Source organism: Bos grunniens, chromosome 7, assembly GCF_055505025.1.
Source record: "Bos grunniens cultivar Pamir isolate PY7600 chromosome 7, Bosgru_T2T1.0, whole genome shotgun sequence".
Classification (NCBI taxonomy): domain Eukaryota; kingdom Metazoa; phylum Chordata; class Mammalia; order Artiodactyla; family Bovidae; genus Bos; species Bos grunniens.
This window is the reverse complement of record NC_141171.1, coordinates 57,899,068-57,926,447: the sequence shown is the minus strand read 5'-3', so window position 1 is coordinate 57,926,447 and position 27,380 is coordinate 57,899,068. Positions and strand designations below refer to the sequence as shown.

Below are 27,380 nucleotides of genomic sequence, written 5' to 3'. Positions count from 1 at the left end.
TTTAACCAGAATGGTAGCAATTCTGAAAATTATCCAGTACTACGTGGGACACACACAATGGCTAGACATGGGTTTCCTGTGCTCAGTCTCACTAAAAATGTATTTAAAGGCTTTCAGAAATCATATCAAAACTGTATTTTAACTTATAAATGGAGACATTAACGGGCCTACTGTGGTTATTATTTACAACTGTGAGTCTGAGTGACCTTTTTGAAATTAATATTCAATTTTCTACAACATATAAAAAATCCTTACCTAGTTGGAACTTTAAAAGACTATAAATTTGCTAAAGTAGTATATCTGACACTTTTGATAAAATCTGCTTATTCCTTCTGAAACCTCTCTTTCCAGCTATGCATTTTCTACCAAGAGTTAAATTGTTGGCCTTATTAGCTCTTCGTACTTCTGAGAAGAATAAAATTCTTAATTGTGTTTCAATGAAATATGTAGCTAATTTTTTATTCATACTTGTAACTATTGATGGTTTACACACACACATATAAATCATTCTTTGTGGGGTTTTCTCTCTTTCTTTAGAGATGGAAATCTAATCCGTTAAAAAGTAAAATCCAACTGGGAAAATTTTAAAGACATTTAATGACTTTATTTAATGACTCAAAAATCGGGCAACATCCTATCTAGCAGATAGAAGAAACTCCAAAGAGGTATACAAAATGGAAGGCTATTATAGGCAGAAGAGGACAGGACAAGAAAATAGTAGATTATTTCTTCTTTGGAGGACAGAAAGGGTCTATCAGGCAGATTACCTCACTGGTGTTGACCAGGAAATTCCAGACTGACCAGTTAAGATTATATTCCTGGGAGAGGTGGAAACTGCAGTTAGTTTAGGTATTGTCTTGGTTTGGTGACATGAGCTTAGCATTAAGTGACTCCATAGGGGGCCTGTTGGCTATTTTTAAACAATTTGCTCCTTTTGATCAGACTGTCAGCTTAACTGAGAGATGTCATAAAAAATTAAGGCATTAGCGCCCTTCTCAGCTACTTCTCTGTAGTTCTCACAACTTTACTGATCCTCTGTGTGATATTCACAGGTCATGGTGTTGCAGAAAGGGGGACCCCTTCCAGGGCCCGAAACTGGGCTCTTGTCTAACACTCGGAAATGAATTGTCCAAGGAGACACATGTGTGACAAAGAAAGAGATTTTATTGGGAAAGGGCACCCAGGTGGAGAGCAGTAGGATAAGGGAACCCAGGAGAACTGCTCTGCCGCGTGGCTTGCAGTCTCGGGTTTTATGGTGATGGATTAGTTTTTGGGTTGTCTTTGGCCAATCATTCTAATTCAGAGTCTTTCCTGGTGGCGCACACATCATCCAGCCAAGATGGATGCTAGTGAGAGGGATTCTGGGAAGTGGACAGACACGCAGTGTCTCCTTTTGACCTTTCCCGAACTCTTCCGGTTGGTGGTGGTGGCTTATTAGTTCCCTATTCCTTATCATGATCTCCTGTCATAAAACAACTCATGCAAATTGTTACTTTGGTGCCTGGCCAGGGTGGGCGGTTTCAATCAGTGTGCCTCCCCTAACAATGGTATTTGGGTTTTCTTTTATTTGGCTGACAATCTCTCTGGAATTCATAGGTCATGACTTTTAGGGTCACACTTCTTTAGTAGATAATTTTCTTCATCCCTTTTCAGCATTGAAGTCATAAAGAGATCATTTTCTTGGTGGTTAGCAGCTATGAAGATGCATTTAAAGCTTTTGAGAGAATACAGCCTGCCAGGGAGATGACTATTTGTTGTTCAGTCGCTCAGTCAGAACTCTTGCAACACCATGGACTGCAGCCCACCAGGCTTCCCTGTTCTTCACCATCTCCCAGAGCCTGCTCAAACTCATGTCCATTTAGTTCGTGATGCCATCCAACCATTACATCCTCTGTTGTCCTCTTCTCCTCCTGCCTCAGTCTTTCCCAGCAGTCAGGGAAATGACTATGCCTATTATTAAGTAGACTTCCCTGGTGGCTCAGACGGTAAAGCGTCTGCCTGCAATGCGGGAAACCCAGGTTCAATCCCTGGGTTGGGAAGATCCTCTGGAGAAGGAAATGGCAGCCCATTCCAGTATTCTTGCCTGGGAAAATTTCATGGACCAAGGAGCCTGGTAGTTTGCAGTCCATGGGGTTGCAAAGAGTCAGACATGACTGAGCGACTTCACTTTATTATTAAGTAGGCTAATTCCCAGTGTTTGGAGTGTACTTCACAGATGTGGTTCCCAAGACCCAACCCAATCTAAAATAAGTTAAAGAACTCACTGCAGGAGTCACCTTCTCAAGCCAAGTTGAACTGAGTTTCAGCTTCCTCACAAGTGTTAATCCAAGAGCGTCAGGGGGTGTTGGTTGCAGCACAGACACCTCCTAGCTCAGCTAAAAGATAATCAAGGGCTGTCCTATTATTGAGATCAAGTTTGGCTGGAGTGCCTAGGGATTTTCACTGGACGGCTATTGCTTTAGCAGCACATTTTGCAGTATCTTTAAGAGTTAAAGAGAGGTTCCTGATCATAGTTTCAAGGACATTTACTCCTGGCTTAGCAAGTAGGAACCTGCCAAAAAAAAAAAAAAAAGTAAATCCTGAATCATGAAAGCTTCCTGGTAGGTTCTTTCTAACTCAGTGATGCAAATTCAGGAAAGTTGACCAGTGGGGTGTCTCAGTTTGCTTGTGAAGATTTATGGACACAGGTAACCGAAGAGGCATTGCCTGGTTACGTACTAGCCATCTAGGCATTCATAAGCCCAAGGAGAATGAATGATAAACAGTACAGACAAGGGTAATTCCCATCAGGGCACAAACCTCTCCCATTAACGTGGCACTGTTAATACACAGTTCAGACTTTTTGATGACAAATGTACCGGTCTGAAAGGTAGATTTCAGACCCCCCTTGTCAATGGCCTAGGAGATGTACTTGATGACGTTATCTTTCTAGGTCAATACCAGAGTACCGAAGAGAAAGGGAAGAAAAAAAAAATTTAGCCCCAAAGTATGAAGTTTCTGACCCATCTTCTTGGGGGAAGCAGTCTACCTTGATGTTAGCTACTTATCTCCCTAGTCAGTTACATTTGGAGATCTCCAACATTTCCATAGGTCCCAGGGCCAGGTGGAGCCTTCTTCAACTGTGAGATGTGCCCCCTGTGAGATGAAACTTCAGTTCAAGTCCCTGAAGTCTGCCATTTAGGCAGTGAGGAAGATGGGTTATAATTTCTTCCAAGGAGATTCAAGGGCAGTCTTTGTTCTCAGTGATTCTAAATAAGAAAGATGGGAGAAAATTGGGAACATTAGTTTGGAGAGTCAAAGAGATATTTAAGAAAACTAGAAGAGTTTGGGATCTGGTTCAATTTAGAAGCATATGTAGCAAAACCTTAAAGACAGTTAACAAGACTAGAATCTAATACCTACAAAAGTACAGACATAATTTTCCTGTGTACAATTGCCTCCATTTTCTTTCAAAGATAATCACAATAAAACAAATTTGTTTGCATTAAACCTTCCCTGGTTATTTATGTAAGTTCAACAAGAATAGTGATTGACCACCTAAGCTTTGGCCACATCTGAGTCTGTGCATGTCTCTCTCAAATATGACATAACAGTCAAATTGTTGGTAAAAAAGTGTTGCTAGTTATATTCTGTAACAAGGAGAACTGATTCTATTTGAACTTAACTAAATAACTACATTGTTGTGTTAGACTACTCAAGCATTTTTGAATTATGGAGGAATCAGATAAGGAGAAAAACACAGATGTTTTATCTTTGTTTACAAAAATATGCTTTACCAAATTGCTTCACAACATGGTTGAAGAAAAAAGATTTCCTTAAATCTGGAAAAACAAAACATTAAGGAATGTTTCAATGTTTCAAACAAAAAGACATTAAAAATTTGTAATCCTCCTCCTCAGCGCATTTGGTCCCATGTAATTAATGCTTGTTTTATTTGAATCCAGTTTTTCCATTAGCTATGGAAGTTCTTACGCATTTCAGTTTTATGATCTTAAAGTTATCAGAAACTTGTATTTGTCAAAGTCTTTTCCATGACTCTCCTTGAAGACTGAAATACTTTTTCAGGAAGTTTTGCAAAGGCAACAGAGTAAAACAATAACTGTAAGTCACAAAAGACGTCAAAAATGGTTGAAGAGCTGATGAGCATTCATTACAATGCAATTGACGAGGGACTTGGGGTATTTCTGTGACATATTTTCAGAAAGTAACTAGAATTGTGATTGATAACATTAGATTTCCAGGAATTTCACACAATTTCTGCAACAGTTATATCATCTACCTATACAAATACATCACAATGAAGGTTTAATATTCTTATTTGACAGCGCTTCCCAGACTCTTAATATATCCAGTAAACCTAATTGGTTTAACATCTCTCTTTTTATAAGGAGAGGAAACAAATCTTTTGTCATTTTCAGGAGGCCCTTTGGAATATCCCAAAATGAGTTCTAAGTCAAAAAGACTATTTAGAATTTGATTTGGGAAAGTTTGTCAAAAATAGCAAAAGATTTTAAAACATTTGGTCAAATAGGATCATAAGTCACTGTGAAATAGTACTTATTCATTTGACTGTGATGACAACTAAAGACGTCACAGGCAATTACAGAAAGTTAAAAAGTTGTACAATTTCTTATTAAGAGGAAGCCAGTAATATAATAAAACTTGTCCTTTCAGCAGATGACAGAAAATCTACCTAAGTACATTATTGACATTAAAGCTTATTTTTGAAACTCATATAACGAATTCATTCAATCTCATCCAGCTTGACCTCACATAAAATTCTTTTCCCAAGGTTCCTTTTCCACAAACTTTTTATCCTTTTATTTTCTATTTCCCATACTGAAATAAACAGTCTCATTTTAGGACAGAATTGCTTTTTTTTCTCAATAAAATTATATTTCTATTCTTTGTACTCTCATTTACCAAAAACACACACACTACTTTCTTTGCATATGGAGATGTTCGCCATATTATTTGTATTAACTTTAATTATGTATTATGTATACATATTTGTATGTATCCACTATTTAAATAAAATATTTTATACATTATATATAAAATAATTTTATAAGCTTTAATTAAATATATTAGAATTTTTGATCATAAAAAACCTTAATTTTTAGTGAAAATAAAGAAGTAATCAGTTGCTAACTGTCTTTTACATTAGCATTCTATGGCTTGATACATTTGTAAACATTTTTATAATTTCTAGAAACATGCTTTCTCACAGTAAATTTTTTCAATGTGGCACAAGATCATATTTACTAAGAGAATCAGGTATCTTTAGTTTCTTATTTTTAGGAGGCAAAAAATAAACTTGTGTTCAGTAATTAGTGTTTCAACATATTATCTTATTTAGAAATGATCTAAATCTTTAATGACTATCCATTATTTAATTTTAATGATGAAGCATTCAAATTGGCCACCTGATGCGAAGAGCCAATTCATTAGATGCTGGGAAAGATTGAGGACAGGAGGAGAAGTGGGTGACAGAGAATGAGATGATGGGATAGCCTCATTGACTCAGTGGACATGAGTTTGAGCAGACTTTGGGAGATAGTGAAGGACAGGGAAGCCTAGAGTGCTGCAGTCCATGGGGTCACAAAGAGTCAGATGTGACTTTGAGTGACTGAACAACAATAATTTAATTTAACTAACAAAACCTTAATGTCTCGAGTTACCAAAAATATTTGAGGAAGCCATTTTGCAAGTTCACCTAAAAACTTCTATCCTGTTTACATCTATTAATTCACATATTCTCAGGGAAATTTTTTAGACTACCTACAAAAGCTTCTTGTGATATTAGACAAAGTCAGCTGTCATCCCCATCTGCTCACAGATTTCAACAGATACGTAGTTATCTGACCAATAACCCAAGTAGAATAAAGTTGTACATCTGAATTATTTTTAATGCTCTTAATTCTGAAGACATACCTACTTTAATCAATAAACCTAAACGAGCTTTCATTTACCACAAATTATCTCATGTCACATACATCTGAAAATCGTTGGATTTGGTTTCTGTTATATTTCTGAATTTTCAGTTCAGTTCAGTCACTCAATCATGTCCCACTCTTTGCAACCCCATGAATTGCAGCACGCCAGGCCTCCCTGTCCATCACCAACTCCAGGAGTTCACCCAAACTCATGTCCATCCAGTCGGTGATGCCATCCAGCCATCTCATCCTCTGTCGTCCCCTTCTCCTCCTGCCCACAATCCCTCCCAGCATCTGAGTCTTTTCCAATGAGTCAACTCTTCACACGAGGTGGCCAAAGTATTGGTGTTTCAGCTTCAGCATCAGTCCTTCCAATGAACACCCAGGACTGATCTCCTTTAGGATGGACTGGTTGGATCTCCTTGCAGTCCAAGGGACTCTCAAGAGTCTTCTCCAACACCACAGTTCAAAAGCATCAATTCTTTGGTGCTCAGCTTTCTTCACAGTCCAACTCTCACATCCATACATGACCACTGGAATAACCATAGCCTTGACTAGACGGACCTTTGTTGGCAAAGTAATGTCTCTGCTTTTGAATATGCTATCTAGGTTGGTCATAACTTTCCTTCCAAGGAGTAAGCATCTTTTAATTTCAGGAATCCTTAATTCACATAAGTGCTTAATTTTATTCAAACCAATTAAATGGAATTCTTTTTACAAATTATTTTGGTAATGTTATCCAGAGGTAGAAAATACCATACATCTATAGCATATATACTTCTTGTTTGTTGTTTAGTTGCTAAGTCATGTCTGACTCCTTTGCAACCCCATGGACTGTAGCCCACCAGGCTCCTCTGTCCACAGGATTTCCCAGGCAAGAATAGTGGAGCAGGTTGCCATTTCCTTCCCCAGGGATCAAACCTATATCTCCTACATTGCCAGGCAGATTCTTTACCACTGAGCCACCGGGGAGTCCATATATATAAACACACATAAATATATAGACAGATGCAAAAAAAGACCTTATACCTCATGTTTTAAAGTGACTGCCATGAATCAGGTACAATAATACAAAATTCACTAGTTATAAAGAAGTCCTAATCTTAATTATTTTCTATATATGAAATAAGATTACCTGCTCCAATGGGTAAAGTTTTTTTTTTTTTTTTACTAATATTAGTAAAAAGACATTTATAAAATTTTTTATTCACCAAAGTTTTAAAAGACCTTTCTCCCCTTTTTGTTTTTTTGTTTCTGATGTGAATTACCTCTCCAAAGTTGGCATTTTAAAGAAATGACCTATATAAGAAGTCCTGGAGCATTTCTGGTTTGGTGAAAGATTTGTAAGATAAGGACAGTTGCTTTTAATTCCCTGAGGAATTGGGTTGCAACTTAAATGACGTCATAGGTTGATCTACCCATAAATTGTTTTACAAGGGTTTTAGAAGGTTTTTATTTTCTCTTTCCCTCTGGGAACATAGTTTTATTTTAGCTTAGGGGAGGGTGACTAAAAATAAATTTCTATCAGGCTCTGAATATCAGCTTCCAATCTGGCCAGTGTCTGACTACAGAGCTACCTAAAAATTCTTTTAAATATCTTCTCCGCCTTCAATGGGTACAAAACAGTGAATATTTCTGGCAGTTTGAACAACCTCGTGGACTTGAGAGGCATCCCCAAAGAGTGCAAAGGATTTTTTTATCTCTCTCTTTATTGGATACTATGCACAGAGATACAGGAGAACTGACTCTGATATGAATTTTCAACACAAGCTGGCTTTGGCCGGGTTTTCCAGGATCCCATGTGCAGGCTCCAAGTGGGATTTAAAGTAGAGGGTGTAACTCTATAAACCAGAATTTGGCAATGTTTATGATTATTATTATTAATTTTACAATAATAAAATTGGAAAAGACCCTGATGCTGGGAAAGATTGAGGGCAGGAGGAGAAGCAGGCGATAGAGGATGAGATGGTTGGATGGCATCATTGACTCAATGGACATGAGTTTGAGTAAACTCTGGGAGATAGTGAAAGACAGGGAAGCCTGGCATGCTGCAGTCCTTGGGGTCTCGAAGGGTCGAACATGACTGAGTGACTGAACAACAACAATTAATTTTAGTTTCCCTTAGTTGTTTAATGAAATAATATAGCAGTTAACCAGAAAATTTCTTGGAGTCTCATCAGTTCTGAGAGGTGCGCTGAGCCCTCCTTTGGGGCACGTATGAGGGGATCTGAGTTAATGATGAAAAATTCACATAAAATTTTTGGGGACAACCTTTTTTCCAGTGCTTCAGTTGACTTTAAATGCGACATTGACCCCTAGGGCAGCTTTTTGGCGCTGGACCCCTAGGAGGATGTAATGGGTGAGTTCTAGGTACTGTTTTAAGTGATAAGCCTTGGAGCTGTTGTACTGTGAGAGCAATAGCTTGGTGGGTTTTGTTTATAATTTTACTCCAAAGTCCTTTCACAGTGCTCACTATGGTCATAAGTTCAGTTGAACTGGTGATATCCAGTTTTTTCCATTGGTCCCGTAATCTCAGGAGAGAGTCCCTTTACAAATAGGGCATCCAAGACAGGTTGAGGGACCTTATCTGTTATATGAAACCCAGAATGCCTTAGAAAGAGAGCTTCCAGATGAACTTGAAAATCAGATTCATCTCTCTCTTGAATAACAGACCGATTTGCATGGGCAGGGAAGACTAGGAATGACTCTTAAAAGATCAGTTGTTATTTTTTTTTAGCTTTTTTTGGTCCATGAGGGGACCATGTGGAAGACTAACTTCTTCAAGTATACCCTTGAGGTTTTGCCATTCATTTTCCTTCATCCAGTTTGGAGCTTCACTAGGCCCACCAGCATGTGCCAGGGCTGACAAAGATCCGGCAGCCTCATCCTCTGGCCCACTATAACAGCTCTAAATGATTCAGCATCTTTTGGGAATCCTCCCTGGGTTTAGGAGATTCTTTAATTATGACTGTTAGTTCAGTCTTTGACCAAGGAGTGAAGGGTACTAAGGAGGACTGCCTATAACCTGGGGTGGTTTGACTTTAAAAGGTAGCTGTTTAATAATCTCTTCAAAATGGAGAGGCAGTTGAGATAGAGAAGGAGTAGATGAGCACTCAGCTAAAGGAGGATGGAGAGGAGTGGTAGGAGCCTTGTCAGCTTTGCTGACTTCTGTTCAGGTACCTCTCGTGTCTTCAGTTTTTCATGAGCCTTTTGCAGTGCATCTTTCAGTGAAGTTATTTTGGAATCTTAAAGCCTTTTGGAAGCTTCTGCATACCAATTGAAACAGGTATCCCATTCTGTTCGGTTAGTTTGGGAACCTTTGCTTTCCAGTCACTTAAAAATGAATGATCTTGTCTAATTGAAATGTTCCACATAATGGGCATGGTAATGAGGTTGTTTTTATTAAGATTTTGCCATTTTTGTAGATAACTACAGTTCCTGGGACTACAGTTCTTAGACATGAAATAAACACATGTGCTGGTATCTTTTGCTCTTCTTTAGAATGTAAGAATCCTATTATTATTATTTTAGATAAGACTTTGGGTCTCTCATAGGCAAGTGAATGCCTAAAAGGGATGTGCTACTGGGCTGGGGACTGTGGGGTATTTTATAGTGTATCTCATTGCACAGATGTTTCTTTGATGTTGACAAGTGACCTGGTATCACTCTAACTCGTTCCTTGAGCAACTTATCCTGACACAGGAGTCTTACAATTAGGTGGTGAGTGCTCTGGCAGCTTTAAATGCTCCATCCATACCTCCCAATTTTGCTGCTGTTTATCTTCTGAGATCCCTATCAGCAATACTCTTTATCTACATAAAACAGGATAACGAACACGCACCTTAACATCAGTTCAGTTCAGTTCAGTCGCTCAGTCATGTCCAACTCTTTGCGACCCCATGAATTGCAGCAGGCCAGGCCTCCCTGTCCATCACCAACTCCCAGAGTTCACTCAAACTCACATCCACTGAGTCAGTGATGCTGTCCAGCCATCTCATCCTCTGTCATCCACTTCTCCTCCTGCCCCCAATCCCTCCCAGCATCAGAGTCTTCCCCAGTAAGTCAACTCTTCGCACGAGGTGGCCAAAGTATTGAAGTTTCAGCTTTAGCATCAGTCCTTCGGTAAAGTGTCTGCCTACAATGCGGGAGACCCGGGTTCGATTCCTGAATCGGGAAGATCACCTGGAGAAGGAAATGGCAATCCACTCCAGCACACTTGCCTGGAAAATCCCATGGACAGAGGAGCCTGATAGGCTACAGTCCATGGAGTCACAAAGAGTCAGACGTGACTGATCGACTTCACTTTCACTTTCCAAAGAACACCCAGGACTGATCTCCTTTAGAATGGACTGGTTGGATCTCCTTGCAGTCCAAGGGACTCTCAACAGTCTTATCCAACACCATAGTTCAAAAGCATCAGTTCTTCAGTGCTCAGCTTTCTTCACTGTCCAACTCTCACATCCATACATGACTACTGGAAAAACCGATGGACATGAGTCTCAGTGAACTCCGGGAGTTGGTGATGGACAGGGAGGCCTGGCGTGCTGCAATTCATGGAGCCACAAAGAGTCGGACACGACTGAGCAACTGATCTGATCTGACTAGATGGACCTTTGTTGGCAAAGTAATGTCTCTGCTTTTGAATATGCTGTCTAGGTTGGTCATAACTTTCCTTCCAAGGAGTAAGTGTCTTTTAATTTCACGGCTGCAGTCACCACCTGCAGTGATTTTGGAGCCCCAAAAAATAAAGTCTGACACTGTTTCCACTGTTTCCCCATCTATTTCCCATGAAGTGATGGGACCAGATGCCATGAAATTCGTTTTCTGAATGCTGAGCTTTAAGCCAACTTTTTCACTCTCCTCTTTCACTTTCATCAAGAGGCTCTTTAGTTCCTCTTCACTTTCTGCCATAAGAGTGATGTCATCTGCATATCTGAGGTTATTGATATTTCTCCCGGCAATCTTGATTCCAGCTTGTGCTTCTTCCAGTCCAGCGTTTCTCATGATGTACTCTGCATAGAAGTTAAATAAGCAGGGTAACAATATACAGCCTTGACGTACTCCTTTTCCTATTTGGAACCAGTCTGTTGTTCCATGTCCAGCTCTAACTGTTGCTTCTTGACCAGCATACAGGTTTCTCAAGAGGCAGGTCAGGTGGTCTGGTATTCCCATCTCTTTCAGAATTTTCCACAGTTTATTGTGATCCACACAAAGGCTTTGGCATCGTCAATAAAGCAGAAATAGATCTTTTTCTGGAACTCTCTTGCTTTTTTGATGATCCAGTGGATGTTGGCAATTTGATCTCTGGTTCCTCTGCCTTTTCTAAAACCAGCTTGAACATCTGGAATTTCATGGTTCATGTATTGCTGAAGCCTGGCTTGGAGAATTTTGAGCATTACTTTACTAGCGTGTAAGATGAGCGCAATTGTGCAGTAGTTTGAGCACCGTAACAAAGAGATGTTACTGTGGACTGGTTGGTAGAGGGCCTTGTGTGCACCACCAACAGTTCCCAACATGGAACAATTTTAGGGGGAGAATCAAACCAGTAAACCCCAAAGAATGGGGGCTTTAGACTGATTCCAAACAAATGGGAAACTGCAGCAGTTTTCACCGTGGAATCTGGGGACAGAACCAAAGACTGGATTTACAGTCAAATAGGGAACTGTGAACTGAACCAAGGGCTAGAGGCTTGGCTTCCAGTTGAAGCCACCTGCTGACTCAAGCTAACCTGCCCTGGACTGAAAAGCCAATTAGACTGGGAGCTCAGTGCAGAGAACAGAGCTCAGAACCGATGACCTTTGGAAACAGGGAGAAAGAGAACTCAAAGGGTTCAAAGGGCACCATGTTTTTCCTTGTCCCAAAGTCAGCAAAAGTATGCTTAAAAAGATCTCATTGCTGCCACCAAATCTATTAAAAGGCAAAATTCATCTAAGTGAATTTTAAAGAGGTTATTGGCTTTACTTAGTGATTCATGAATTGGGCGGCATCCGCTCTAGTAGACAGAGAGGAGCATCTGTACAAAATAGAAGGCTGTGATGAGCAGAAGAGGGGCAGAGACAAGGAAGGCAGATGACCTCATCTTTCTTTGGGGGATGGAAGGGATGTATCAAACAGAGCACCTCTCTAGTGCTGTGAGCAGGAGATTCCAGGCTGACTGGTTGGGATCACATTCCTGGAGGAGGGTAAAAACTACAATCGGTTAGGTACTAAGTTTCCAGTTTGTTGAGCTGTATTTAGCATAAGTGACTCCATTTTGGGCCTGTGGTCTGTTTAACAATATAGACATCTTTCTGCTGGCACAAGTGATCAGCTCTTGAAATTAGAGGGACTTTAGTTGTCTTAAACCAAAGAGCTGGAACCTATGACTACAACAAAGTGAAGATGCCTAATAGAGGGTGATGAACTCAATCTTGCAGAAGCAGCTGAAGTGGACAAATACATGGTCAAGGAACAGGGACTCTGGGGGAACAGGAAATGTGAGAGACGAAAGAGGCCTGTGTGAAACAGTTTATCCATTAGGGAATGATTAAGTGTGCAGAAGTCATCCTTGGTTGTATGACTGACCTCAGACATCCACAAGAGGCTATGGACTTGTTTGGGTTGGAAAAGAATGAAGAAATACACCTTAAACACTCGTGACATAGTAGCTCATCCTGTCCACCCTGAAGCCAGTAATGTGTCTCAATGCCAATCCATCCCTTCTGCAGTCAGTTCAGTTCAATCACTCAGTTGTGTCTGACTCTTTGTGACCCCATGGACTGCAGCATGCCAGGCCTCCCTGTCCATCACCAACTCCCGGAGTTTATCCACACTCATGTCCATTGAGTCAGTGATGCCATCCAGCCATCTCATCCTCTGTCATCCCCTTCTCCTCCTGCCCTCAATCTTACCAGCATCGGGGTCTTTTCAAATGAGTCAGCTGTTCATATCAGGTGACCAAAGTACTGGAATTTCAGCTTCAGCATCAGTCCTTCCAGTGAACACCCAGCACTGATCTTCTTTAGGATGGACTGGTTGGATCTCCTTGCAGTCCAAAGGACTCTCAAGAGTCTTCTCCAACACCACAGTTCACAAGCATCAATTCTTTTGCGCTCAGCTTTTTTTATAGAAATAAATTTCATCCCTTCTTAAAGACGCATATATTCTCAGGGAACATTCCGTCGAAAGGGGGCCCACAAGGCTTCCATGTCCTTCTCCTGCTCATGGCCCCAGCCTTAGGTCCCTGCATCCCATACACTCCATGGTATTCCAGGCCTGTCTGTCTTCAGGGCTGCTTCATTAATCTGGGAGGCCTGGTCCACCTTTCTTCATGAGGCTGACCTCCTTTATTTTATTTTTGTAAGCTTTGAAATTTATTTATTTATTTTTGACTGTGATGGTCAAAAGTCTTGTTGCCACGTGGACTTTTCTATAGTCTCTTTATTTTGATGGGCAGGAGCTGCTCTCCAGTTGTGGACAGGCTTCTCATTATAGTGGCTTCTCTTCTTGCTGCGCACAGGTGGGCTTCCGTAGTTGCAGCTCCCAGGCTCTAGAGCACAGGCTCAATAGTTCTGGCTCATGGGCTTAATTGCTCCATGGCCTGTGGGATCTTCCCAGACCAGGGATCAAACCTATGTCTCTTGCACTGGCAGGTAGATTCTTTACCACTGAGCCACCAGGGAATCCCCAAGGCTGACTTCCTTGTTACTTGTGTAACTTCTGTCTTCTGCATATTGAGCTAGTTGCTTGTCTCAGTTCCTCCTGTCACCTTGTACATTCTCTCTTCTATGAAGTCTCTCCTAAGAGTTATATTAAAATGATTCATGTTCTTGTAGAGAAGGACCCTAGTCTTATTCACCTTTGGGTTCCTAGCTCTTAACAGAGTCTGTCGCACATGGTGGTAGGTGTTTAGTTAGTATTCTTTGCACAAAACTATGGAAACCTATGTTACAGCATTTACTTGGGTGGCTAATAAATCATGTTCACTGCCTTTGGCCTCTTTGGCCTTGCTCACTTCCTTACGAGCAACAGAAAAGCTGGTTAATAAGCTACCATTTATTGAACACTGTTCGAGAGCCAGGCTGTGTCTGGTCACTTTACAGGCATTGATGTCCACTGACTTGCCAAACAACCTTAACTGTGTTAGTGCTTATGCTTTCCAGATGAGATAACTAAGGCTCAAAGAGGGTGAGGAAATTCTGAAGGATCCACGGTGGACAGTCAAACAAGCTGTGTTCTTGCCACCCCTCCACCCTGGGAAGCTGTCACTGTGTGTGTCCCTGTTTGTAACAGCACTTTTCTCTCCCATGCCCTGGAGCCATTTCCATTTCCTCCTTCGTGTTTACTTATAAGACTCTGAGCAGATCATGGAGCAAAAGCACTTGGATGTTAGTGACAAGGACATGATTGCACAGTTGAAGGCTGATGTTTTAAGTGTGCATTCGGTTCAGGTTGTATTGATTTTTCCCTCTCCACTTTGTTATGGCCAAGTGCTCCGGGCAGAAATCTAACACAACAGGCTCAGAAAACTGTTCCTGGGGTCAGGAGGGTCACAGGTTTCTCTGCACTGATGTGTGGGAACATTAGCCAAATGACAGAGGCTCAGCCAGAAGACTTTAAGTGACTACAGTTGGATGCTTAGAAATTTATTTATTTTTGGCTGTGTTGGTATATTCTACTCAGATGACTTAGTACCTGCTAGCCTGAGACAGGGCAGACCTCAACTTCGTCTCGTTTGCTCCAGGACAGTAATACTAGTCAGTCAGGCTTTCTGTGAACACAGAGCCTTTGTTTAAAAACATTTTTTGTTAATTTTTTTAGAATTGTTTGTTTACAGTGTTGTGTTAGTTTCTGCTGTACAGCAAAGTGAATCTGTTATATGTATGCATATATTCACTCTTTTCAAAATTTCCTTCCCATTTAGATCACCATAAAGCACTGAGTGGAGTTCCATGCACTATACAATAGATTCTCATTAGTTATCAGTTTTATCCATAGTAGTGAATATGTCAATCCCAATCTCCCAGTTCGTCCTACCACCGCCCGCGCCTTGGTATCCATATGTTTGTTCTCTACATCTGTGACTCTGTTTCTATTTTGCAGATGAGTTCATCTTGACCACAACACCTTTACTGCATTGTAACCTCTTGTCCACGTGTTTCTCATCCCACCTCTGAGTTTCTTAAGCACAAGGATTAGATCTCATGCACCTGTTCATTCATTCAAGTCACAACTATTAAGAACATACTGTGCTTCACTTCTGTGCTTGACTCTGGATAGATAGGGATGGATAGAATAGATTAGAACAGAACTCTGTCCAAAAAGAGTTTCAGATCAGATGAGTCACTCAGTCGTGTCCGACTCTTTGCGACCCCATGAATTGCAGCACGCCAGGCCTCCCTGTCCATCACCAACTCCCGGAGTTCACTGAGACTCAAGTCCATCGAGTCAGTGATGCCATCCAGCCATCTCATCCTCTGTCATCCCCTTCTCCTCCTGCCCCCAATCCCTCCCAGCATCTGAGTCTTTTCCAATGAGTCAACTCTTTTCGCATGAGGTGGCCAAAGTACTGGAGTTTCAGCTTCAGCATCATTCCTTCCAAAGAAATCCCAGGGTTGATCTCCTTCAGAATAGACTGGTTGGATCTCCTTGCAGTCCAAGGGACTCTCAAGAGTCTTCTCCAACACCACAGTTCAAAAGCATCAATTCTTCGGCGCTCAGCCTTCATCACAGTCCAACTCTCACATCCATACATGACCACAGGAAAAACCATAGCCTTGACTAGACGAAACTTTGTTGGCAAAGTAATGTCTGTGCTTTTGAATATGCTATCTAGGTTGGTCATAACTTTCCTTCCAAGGAGTAAGTGTCTTTTAATTTCATGGCTGCAGTCACCATCTGTAGTGATTTTGGAGCCCAGAAAAATAAAGTCTGACACTGTTTCCACTGTTTCCCCATCTATTTCCCATGAAGTGGTGGGACCAGATACCATGATCTTCGTTTTCTAAATGTTGAGCCTTAAGCCAACTTTTTCACTCTCCACTTTCACTTTCATCAAGAGGCTTTTGAGTTCCTCTACACTTTCTGCCATAAGGGTGGTGTTATCTGCATATCTGAGGTTAAACGTCTAAGAAACAACTACTAGAAACTGTTATGAGAACTCTTAGGTATTTTATTCATTTTTGTAGCCCAGAATCTTAACTTAGCACCTGAAATAGCAAGAGTGCTGATTATTTCTTGAGTCCTATTTATGTGCCTGGCACAAGGCTAAGTACATTATATTCATGATCTTATTTAATTCCCACAGCTCTTCATATAGAGCTGTCACTACTATTATTGTCCTCATGTAATAGGTGGGAAGTGTGAAGCATCCAGGAAATGTTTGAGCAAATTCAGAAATAGTTATACACTTGAGCCCGTATTGTTGATTTGTATTGTCTCTTCTTAAAAATCTCTCATCTGGAAGATTATCCAATATCCTTCAGTAAACCATTCTTGTATTTTAGCCAACATCATTAACTTTTTTCTCTTTAGCATTTTATTCATTCAAGAAATTCTACCAGTCCCAAGAGCATGTCATATGAAATCATAGCGTCCCATTATGTTTAAGTGGCCATTTGGAGTTGGAGCTGTTTAAGAAGAGCCATCAGTCTAAGGTGGCTTTAGACTAGAAGGTTTAAGCCCTAAGATAAATGGAAAATGTAGTGCTTGTCACTTCCTCCTCAGCTTCTTTTCTGCCGTACAGGTCCTACAGAGAACTCAGAGAAGTTTGCTATCTCACGGATATCTTAGATCAGTGATCCTCACCATTTTATCCACCATCAAGCCAGAGAACTACTACTATTAGCCATCATACATTGACCATTCACTACCCACCAGGCATTGTTCTAGGGGCTTTCCATACATTTTCTCATTACTGTAATTATTTTCCTCATTTTCTAGATACGAAAACTGAGATTCAAAAAGAGACTGGACATAGTCCAAATCTGCATAGTCTGCAGAGCCCAAACTCACAATGTGTGTGTGTGTGTGTGTGTGTGCTCTCTTGTTTAGTTGTGTCTGACTCTTTGAGGCTCTATGGACTGTAGCCCACCAGGCTCTCCAGTCCATGGGATTTCCCAGGCAAGAATACTAGATTGGATTGCCATTTCCTTGTCCAAGATATCTTCCTGACCTAGGGATCCAACCCACATCTCCTGTGTCTCCTGCATTGGCAGATGGATTCTTTACCACTGAGCCGCCTGGGAAGCCCTCCAGACTCACAACACTACCCTCTAGTTATTTCTATCAATACCCATTGCAGACTTCAATAGTAATTTTTCAAGTATGTGTCTTAAGGGTGAGGGGAGTAGAGTTTAGAAAGCCCCCTCCAAGTAGTTCTAATATATATCCCACCCACAAAATCACAACCAAGCATATAGACCAGATGTATCTCAAGTCCTGAAGGGTCTGCTGACCTCTCCAGCCCCTTGGTCTCTTCTTTCCTTAAACCCAGATCATATTTAGATTAAAATTTTTAATGGCAATTCACCAAGTAGTCTCTTTTTTTGACACAAAGAATAATGACTTTATTTGGAAAGCTGGCAGACAGGAAGATGGCAGACTCATGTCTCAAAATAACCATCTTTCATGTACTGTTTTACAGTAGCCTGTTAGCTTTCACTTGGGTATGTTGTCTGTCCTTTCCAGCTAAGCCAGAATTTACTTGAGGGCAGTGTTCATGTCATCTGTAGAGCAGCTGCATAATGCATGGTGGAGCACACAAGCACTTAATAGGTGCCACTCATTTGCTTCAAAAGGGACAGGATAGCTTATTGGGCTCTGGAGGCAACTAAACCCAATTTTCCACTTCCTATGAGTAGCTGAGACCCAGTGAAAAAAATATGTGAAGTCCATATACTTTATTTGTGAAATACGATTAGAACAATACCTCATAGGTTTATTGGGAATATTAAGAGGGTTCGTACACAGCACTTGATGTAGTTCCTGGCACTTAATAAGCACTCAATAAATAGGAATTAGTAATTCCTATTACTAATTATAATTACTAAGTATTCCGTTCCTACAGAATAGCTGAATTCCTTGGGTGTTTGCTATTTGTTCCATGCTGGGCTAAATGCTTTGTTTGCAATTATCTCATTTAATTTTTTTGTTGTATATAGAAAAGGTTTGTCTGCTTCAGTGAGACATACCTTTCCTGTTACCCCAAAGTTATTTAAGAATATTGGCTGCTCTCACTGTCTACAAAGGCAAGTTGCAGGCTGCCAGGCACAACTATGCTATCGCAACACACTATTGGTAATCCTTAGCCTTCTCATAATCATTAACTGCTAACAACAGCTAAACCAAATGTTTTGCTTTTTTATATAAATTACAGTGGATTCAGATCATTGTAATACTCTCCCTCCCTCTCAATTCTGTCCCTATGCCCTCTCTCTCAAGTTAAAGAAGAAAGGAAAAATGAGTCATTAATCAGAGCATCTCACATGGACACTTCATCCTTGTATGTTGCTGTACAAAACAGAATGAGGGCCGCTGGTCCAGGCTCTGTGTGGTATCAAATCTTTTAGGACCTAGGGACACTTGTAGGGCAAACAGAGAGAAGCCGTTTCATTCACTGTGTTCCAGACCAGGAGGAACGGTAAGTTCTTCAATGCACGAGTCTGTGTACTTTACAGAGAAGTTACAACAGGTTGTGTTGCCCTGTTTTGTTTTGCCCTTTCAACTTGGTGCTAAATAACAAGCTAGGAGATTTCTGACCACACTACAGAAAGTATGCTTTGGTGATTGATAAAGGAATTCTGCACAGCACAGAGTTTTCAGGGCAGTGAAACTACCCTGGATACTACCGTGGGGAGATACATCATTCTCCACTTTTCCACACCCACCAAGTGGACCCTAATGTAAACCATGAACGCTGGTCGGTGGTGATGTGTTGATGCAGGTTCATCCACTGTAACACTGTACCACCACTCTAGTGAGGGATGTTGATAATTGAGAAGCCAATGTGAGGGGGACATGGACGGGCAGGAGAGAGGAGGGAACTCTCTGTTCCTTCTGTTCAATTTTTCTGTGACCCTAAAACTGTTACAAAACTGCTCAAAAAGATAAAGTCTATTAAAAACAAAAACAGGAATCCAGTCTTGTTAAACAAACATGAGCATCTGTTATGTGCCAGACTATGGGATAAATTTGGGGGGGGGGACACTAAAATAATTAATTTTGCATAAATTGCACATCTTTGGTGAGAAAAATGAGTGCATATCCTTAGTAAACTGAAGTCTGGGAAGAGAGATAAGTGAGAATACAATCTCTATAATGTTCAATGAGGGTTCTGTGAAGATGCTTACAGTAGAATAGAAGGGAGATGGGATGCATCTAATTGGACCTGGAAGGTAAAGTAAGGGAGGCTTCCTGAGGTAGGTGATAGCCAAGCAGAGTCTTGTAGGATGAATAAGAACTTTCCAAGCCCACAGAGATAAAGGTGGAGACAATTCTTTGATAGCATAGAACAGATGTAATTCTCTTGCTTACTGCCTGACTCTAAATATGTTGCAGAGATGACTTTAAACTCAGTTTTAGTTTTCTGCAGTGGATAATTCTTTTCTCCTGGAGTGTAATGAGATTGGCTTAATTAATGTTTGTAAAGTTTTCTGTAGTCTTTGGGTTAAAGGTGAAGTAGAATGGAGACATCTATTACTTATTATCATAGCTTCGCCAGCATCTGATCACATAAGGAAAAAATCCCTGGAAGGTCATTTCTAAGAAGCAGTATTAATCTGGTGGCTATTAAGCCTTATGTAACTTACTGGAACAATGAAATAGCGAGGGAAAACAAAATGACATCAACATGAAGATAATAATGAACTTAAATCATAAGCCTTATTGCCTTACTGCAGCTGCTGAGGATGAGACAAGCTGGAAGTATCTAAACTTAACTCCGCCACTGCCTGGAAGCTTCTAATTAAAAGTTTTCAAATAAAATCAATAAGTTTTGACATAAAGGAGCAGATGGCTTAAGAGAGAGAACTGAAAGACTGCAATAGGAAAGCAGTGGGCTTTCACTCCACTGGAAAAAACATTCCAAGTAGGAGAAAACAGGAACCAAAGTGGACCAATTTAGGATGCTGGAAAGGCAGGATTAGGCCCTGTTCCGTCATAAATATAACTGTGAAATTTTAGTTCATGGCACTGCTAAACCCGGCTGTTGCCAGAATCCAGACAGGTGAAACAGGAATGATATTCTCTGTCTCCCACAAAGGGATGTTGGTCCATTCCCTGGAGTGGTTTTGTTCATTCTTCCTTCTTTCATTCACCACTGGTTTATCGAGCACCCATGAAGTGCTGGTACTTTGCTGGGGAACAAAAATCAGACAAGATTTTGTGCCTCTCAAAGAACCAACTTAGTGAAGACCTCATTTGTTGGCTAACTAAATACAGCAAATGAAAATAATTAAACATTGTTCAGTACTGTGCAAACATTTGATGTTATTTGACAGTATTGATGATAGTACCATACTTGTATCTTATGAATTTTATAAAATACCCTCATGTGCATTATAGTTGTACTTCCCTGGTGGCTTAGATGATAAAAAAAAAAAAATCTGCCTGCAATGCAGGAAACCTCGGTTGGATCCCTGGGTTGGGAAGATCCCCTGGAGAAGGGAATGGCATTATAATTAATCCTTCTGACAGATGTCTGAGGTAGATGTTGGCAACTTGCAACCCAGAGGAAACTGAAATTCACAGGATGTGAATTCTTGCCCAGAATCATGAAGCCAGTTAATGACAGAGCTGAGACTTGAATCCAGCTCTTCTGAAACTAGTTGGCATGTTCTTTTGCTGCTGTGGGTTAACCTTTGGGACAGTCATTTGGAATTTCAATCGTGTGACCATTGTAAAGCTCTGATCCAAAGAGAATGCTTGTATGAGCAACTCTCAGCAATGCTAACATCTCAGATGTGTGTATTGAGAGGTGCGGGTGGCCCACCAGGCAGAAATAGGGCGTAAACAGAACACTGATGTGGGCAAAATGAATCTAGGAATAGTATCACTATGTGAGGTCTTTGTCTGAACTTGCTGATGCAGCAGGCACTGGGAGCTCCATGTCCTTCCTGGGTCATTTTCATTTGGATATCAGCCTGCCTGTGTTTACTCAGCTTCAGTTCAAGGCGTGGAGAGGTTCCCTTTGACCTCAGTGCCTTGTGGAAAATGGAAGTCAGGCTCTATGGGTTTCCTTGGCCTTCAGAAGCCAAGGCGAGGTCAAGGCAATGAGTTCCACTTGGGTGCAGACAAGTCATGGTTACTTCTGGACCCTCCTTGCCGTTGGGTTCCACAGAGTAGTTTTTAAGTGCCCTGTAACTTGGAATAAAAGAGATACGCAAATGCTCCCTCTCCCAGATTTCACCTGTTTGCAGATTTCCAAGATCCGTATATAAATTTGGGACACTGCAAGGGAAGATATATTAATATATGGCCTCTTTGCAAGATATACATCAATTAGCGATGCTCTCTGGGTTTTCCAGACACCTCTGCATGTCTAAAAGCAACGCCCTCTTCAAGGTCACCTCAGATGGTGCCCCCTTCTCTGCTTATCCACATCTTACCCCTGACACCACTGACACTTTGTACTTTTCTGCTGGCAGGTGTCTCTTCAGTTATTATGTTCCTGCTCTAGTCACCCCATTTCCCAATCCTCAGCCCACATGAAAGCCAATACTCTATTCAAATATATGTGTATGGGCGTATAATAGATATTTATCCATGGTACAATTACATATGTTAAATTTTTACTGAATGCCATATATTTAAATAATCTCTTTGAAACCATGTTACCTCTCTGCCTCACACCCTCTGTGGCTTCCCTTTCCATGCAGAACAAAACCATAACACTTGGCCATGGCCAGAACACACCCAGCCCATCTCTCTGCCATGGTCCATCAGCCCTTGAACCTGCCCAGCTCCTTCCTCCTTCATGGTTCTCATTTATCTATTCCCTCCACTGAGACTGTTTTTCCTCCAATGTTTTGAAACTCTGGGTCTCACATTCAAAAATCAAATAGTACCTGTGCTCACTCATCCTCTAACTCAATTCCCCATTCATAACCCTTCTACCACTTCATTCACTTTTAATTTTGTTTGGATCTGACTGATCCACCAGAAATGCACGTCTCCTAAGAGACCCTTCTGATACATCCTCAGAGCTGGGCACTGTGCCCAGCAGACAGCCTCTTAGTCACACCTGGAATGAATGAAGGATGTGTCTTGTGACCCACCCACCCTAAAGTGCAGCTCGTTGTATGTAACAGTAACAGCAGCAATGGTTACCAAGTGTTGGTGATGCACCAGACGCTCTTCTAGCATCCTGTGTGAATTCATCCATGTATTTCTCATGAAAATCTATGATGTTTGTGGCATTAACACCAGCCCCACTTTTCAGATGAGAAAACTGAGAAGTTTGGTGATTTGAAATATTTAACAAAGAAGCAATTTGCTCAAGACTGTGCATCTAGAAAATGGCCGAGCCAGGATTCAAGCCAAGGTTCTGAAGTTCCTGCATTTACTTTCTCACCTTCCTATCTTCCTGTAGCAGAGAGTCACATATACATTTGAGTTCATTGAAAGAAACTAGACACATGCTGTGGTGTGGGGAAGTTAACCAGTCTCACACCTGCTACAGTGTACTCTTCCCCAGCCTGGTGAGTCTAGAGCATGGCATCATCATTTCTTTAGTGTGTTCCTTTGAAAGGAAAACCCGAGTAATCTCTGCAGATGCTGGGTTTGAAAGAATCATTGTCCCTCATCAGAAAGCATAATTAAGAGCCTCTCTGCCTGTTAAATGAGGCAGTGAATACTAACACATTTTGTAAGAGTATAAAATGCTCTATAAATGTTAGTTATTGTTATTCCCGAGCTCCATGGGACAGCGGCTTATGTTGCAGAACTGCGGGTTCAGAATCCTTCAGAAGTAGTAAATTTACCCAGTAGTCAAGGAAAGGAAATGCCTCTGGTTTATTTCCTTCCATCATCCCGAAAACTAAATAGAAATTCATTCTTCTCCTGTGTTTCCAAAATCCAGGGTCAGAGATATGCAAATTTAAATATGCAGGCTGCTTTTAAATGATACATGAAAGGGATTTTTGAAATGAATGTGCTGTGATTGAATTTCTGGTCAGTCACCCAGAAGGCATTTTGCACTAAGCTCTGGACCCAATTCCACTGAAAATGCATGAAACTTTGGTGCCTGCAGCCAGTCTAGCCCCAGACGGAGATCAGGGTCCTTGCCACAGAACTTCCATTAAACGATGCAGACCCCCAGGCTCAAAGTTGAAAAACAAATTAGCACAAGCCTAAAAGAAATCCAGTACAAAGTTACTTTAAAAATACCTTTTCCATAACCTTAGCCTGACGACGTAAACTCTTTGATTTCAAGCTGCTTGATAAGAACAATGTGCATTAATATATAACTTAGTTTTTTCAACGGAGGCACCTTTGTCAGTTTCAAAAGAATTTGGCTATTCTTTGGGAGTAAGAATATTGTGAATACCAATAGATAAGAAACATGGATAAAATAAATCACTTATTGTGTGTGACTTAGACTGAGGTGATTTGTAAGAGTAACTGACAGGAGTTGGCTTTCTTAAGTATGGTTGGAGAGCTCTGCTAATCACCTTGTTTATTATTAAACAAATTTGCTAAGCAACCTTCTTTCTTGGAGATGATCAAAGGTAAGCTTCAGCCTTATATGACTTACCATGAAATTCTCAAGTAGTGGAATTTTAAATTACATTTCCTTCCTTTAACTGAAAAGTATGCCAGTAATACATGTACAGGGTCTTGTGCAGCAAAAATACAGAAGGTGAAGCTAATTTCACCTTAACTGTCCCAATCCCACTCTTCAGGGGATTAGTGCCGCTTTGGAGCATATCCTTCCAGACCTTCCTCTATACATTTGTCTCTATGTATTAAATTTTTTTAAATTAATGTTTATATAGATGGTATACTAGTTATTGGTTGCTGTCACAACACTCAGCGGTTTGAAATAACGTACTTTTCATAGCTAAAACCTTTAGTATTCTAAGAGTGAGGAATGCATGGATGTCTGTACTGGGGGTGGGAGGAGTTCACTTACGATCTCTCATGAAGTTGTAGTCAGGACATAAGCCAGGACTGCAGTCATCTGAAGGTGGGACTGGAGCTGGAGGATCTGCTTCCCTGATGGCTCACTCATGGCTGTTGGCTGGAGGCCTCAGTCCATCATCGGCTGCTGGCCGAAGACTGCTACCTGGGAATACTGCAGGGCTCCTTTAGTGTTCTTATAAGAGGGTAGCTGGCTTCCTCTAGAGCAAGTGATGAGAGAGAGAGAGAGAGAGCAGAAGATATCAAGGAGGAAGCCACAATGCCTTTTTCTGAACTAGTCTTGAAAGTGACACATTGTCATTTCTGCCATGTTCTATTCATGAGAAATGAGTCACTACGTCTGGCCCACATACAAGGGGAGGTCAATCAGGTTCCACTTGCTACAAGAAGAGAATCAAATTTTAATAGTTTCTGGACATATTTTTAAACCACCACATATGTCGTACAGCACATAGGATTCTATAGTTTGCTCTTGTCATTCAGTAATCTGTTTTATGATGGACATATTATTTTATGTGCTATTTTGTTATGTATTGGTTTATTCTTTTAACTACTGCATACTGTTCCCTTCTTTATTTAATCATTCTCCTCTTGCTAGATGCACCTTGAACTTAATCTCAGATTTTCATAGAAAACACAGCGGAGGGGGTGCTTGCTGATGCCTGTTTAGCACATGTGCCAGGATTTCTCTAGTTAAAATGCACTGAAGTGGAATTGCTGAGTTGAAGGATTTTACCATAACAGTTAGTATCAAATTGCCCTCTAAAGTGGCTATTCTTATTTTCAACCGTTTGTTCATTCCCCACCCAGACGCTTGGGAGGACTTGTGGTAGAACTAACGTTATCAGGTAAAATATCAGGTAAAATACCTTAGGGACCTTGGAGATAATTTTGACCCTTTTCAAGTTTAGACTTGTGAGGGGCATGAGAATTATCCCTTTTGACACCCACTTTGCTCATGATTACAGCTTTTCTGCTTCAACTCTGCTTGATATAAGCAAAAATCCCAGAGCCCATACCTCAGGGGACAGGGAGACTTAACTGTTGTTTACAAAGTGCTCAGAGGTTTTCAGGTACAAGGTGCCCCTGGAGAGCCTGGTTGATTAGTGTTCATTCAAAACCACTTCCTATATTCTGGTAGCAGCTGAGAAATCACATGCACCAATCTAGCTTGTAGATTTGAATGCAAAAGAAATGCCATTTCAGTAGCAACTATTCCTGGACTCTGGCTGAGCTTTCCTATTGCAAGTTACTGATGCATAAAATCACTGAATCTTCTGGGCCCTCCCACCATATAACTTATGCTTACTTTAAAGTCAACAACCATACTGACTTCCTACCATTTAAATTGTCCAGTGTCCTTGGCTGGCAAGAATCATTAACAGCAGCTACCAACAATTTAACAGCTTAACTTCACAAAAGGGCTTGGCCTGATTGATTTCTGTTTATTTACTGTGCCGTCCCTCATTAGAATGGTTGGTTGGCCTGATCCAAAATAGTGTGCCATTGAGACAACCATCATTCACTCATTCAACATATATTTATTACACCCCTTCTGTGTGTAAGGTACTGTGTTGTTTGATGTTTATGTGTGGGAAGAGTAAGGGTAATCAATCACATATTGATCCCCTCAAGAGTTTGAAATCTGATGATAATTATTACTAGTTGTTTAGTGTTTCTTGTATATCAGGCACTGTACTAAGCACTTTATAAACATCAATACCTTTCACCCTTAGCAGTCCTGTTGAAGTAGGTGGTGGTTGTTCAGTTGCTCAGTCGCGTCCAACTCTTTGCCACCCCATGGATTGCAGCGCACCAGGCTTCCCTGTCCATCACCAACTCCCAGAGCTTACTCAAACTCATGTCCATTGAGTTGGTGATGCTATCTCATCCTCTGTCGTCTCCTTTTCCTCCTGCCTTCAGTCTTTCCTAGCATCAGTGTCATTTCCAAGGAGTCAGTTCTTTGCATCACGTGGCCAGAATACTGGAGCTACAGCTTCAGCATCAGTCCTTCCAATGAGTATTCAGGGTTGATTTCCTTTAGGAGTGACTGTAGGTTTAAGTAGATGTTGTTGCCATTTTGCACATGTGTCATGATAAATGCAGAACCCTAGTTTTGTCATGAAGCAGCTGCTCATCTTTATCTATGTTCCTAACCCAGCTGAGCCCCAGTACCTGAGAAGACTGGAGAAGTTCAGCTTTTGCCAAAATGTTTACTCTCACAAGAAGCACCATGGAAACCAGGATCTACAATTTGAGCATATACCCTGCTCAGAGATCCCTGAGGCCCACGGGGATTTCTCCTGTGGATCTCAGCTCAGAGCTGCCTGCCCTGTGCTTACCTGACAAGAATGGATCCCCAGATCCCATGCTGTCAGAGCTCTGGGAACCTTCCCTTCTGAATTCTTAGCACAGGGGAAGCGCATGTGTGTAAGAGTATTTACTGCACTCCACCAGAGTGCTGTAAACTCCATGGGGAGCTTTGTACTTTTTGTGCTCAATTCTGCTTTCTCAGACTCTGGCACAGAGTTTGGACCAAATAATCAATATTATTTCATTGATTAACTGATGGCTTTAGTCAAGGTTCTGAAAAGAACCACACTAAGGAAACTGCAGCCTTTTTTAACTTGTCTCACACCATCCAAGCCTCATTCAACAAACATTTATCAACCATGTCCCATCATCTAGGCTCTGAATTAGGTACTGAGGATGTAGCCAGGTAGACATGGTCCTTATTCTATTGGGGTTTGCATTGCAGTCAGGAAATCCAGATGATCAATTGTTGAAATAAAAGGATAAAGAGAATTTCATATATATGGTTAGTCCTGAGAAAAAAATTAAACTCAGAACTCTCAATTGAATCAGGGGTGGTCAGGAAAGATGCTCCAAAAAGGGGACATTGGCATGAGGTGGAAATCATGATGAGGAGCCAGCCTTGTGAAGTTGTAGGCACAGAATGGTCCCTGTGTCAGTAAATGTACTTGATCAGGACAAAACCCTGAGTGTCATCCTTGACTCCTTCCCCTTGCATACCTGTCTCTTCAATCTCCAGAGCATTTCAGATTGGCCAGCTTCTCCTTGCCCTCATCGCTACTGCACTGGTCCAAGCCGCCTCCCTCTCGCACCTGGACTGTTGTGATGACCTACCAACAGGATTATCTGTCTCCATGTCTCTACCCACTGTCTGCTCTCTGTAAGTCAGATCACGTCACTGCCCCTCTCAAATCCTTCAATGCCTTCTCCTTACATTGAGGGCCTGTGTGAACCAAGCCCTCAGAATTTCACAGATGGGGCCTCCTCTCCAACCTCAGGTCCTGCTGCCCTCAT

At 41.1% G+C, this 27,380-nt stretch overlaps 1 protein-coding gene and 1 long non-coding RNA gene across 27 annotated transcripts in view; one reads left to right on the top strand and one right to left on the bottom strand.

Moving 5' to 3' along the window:
• Positions 1–27,380, top strand: part of PPP2R2B (protein phosphatase 2 regulatory subunit Bbeta) — a 713,296-nt gene that overhangs the window by 508,463 nt on the left and 177,453 nt on the right. For 13 of the 26 annotated variants that reach the window (XM_086412213.1, XM_086412212.1, XM_086412210.1 and 10 more), the window contains one exon: positions 27,106–27,246. The exons of the other annotated variants lie outside the window; for them this stretch is intronic. In XM_086412213.1, the coding sequence (XP_086268339.1) occupies positions 27,106–27,246 (141 nt within the window). The remainder of the gene's footprint in view (positions 1–27,105; positions 27,247–27,380) is intronic. 26 annotated transcript variants of the gene reach the window in all.
• On the bottom strand, positions 1,145–24,283 carry LOC147369609 (uncharacterized). The gene is made up of 2 exons (XR_015167643.1): positions 24,046–24,283; positions 1,145–3,248 (listed from the first exon to the last, which is right to left on the bottom strand). It is a non-coding gene; the product is annotated as an uncharacterized LOC147369609 (long non-coding RNA).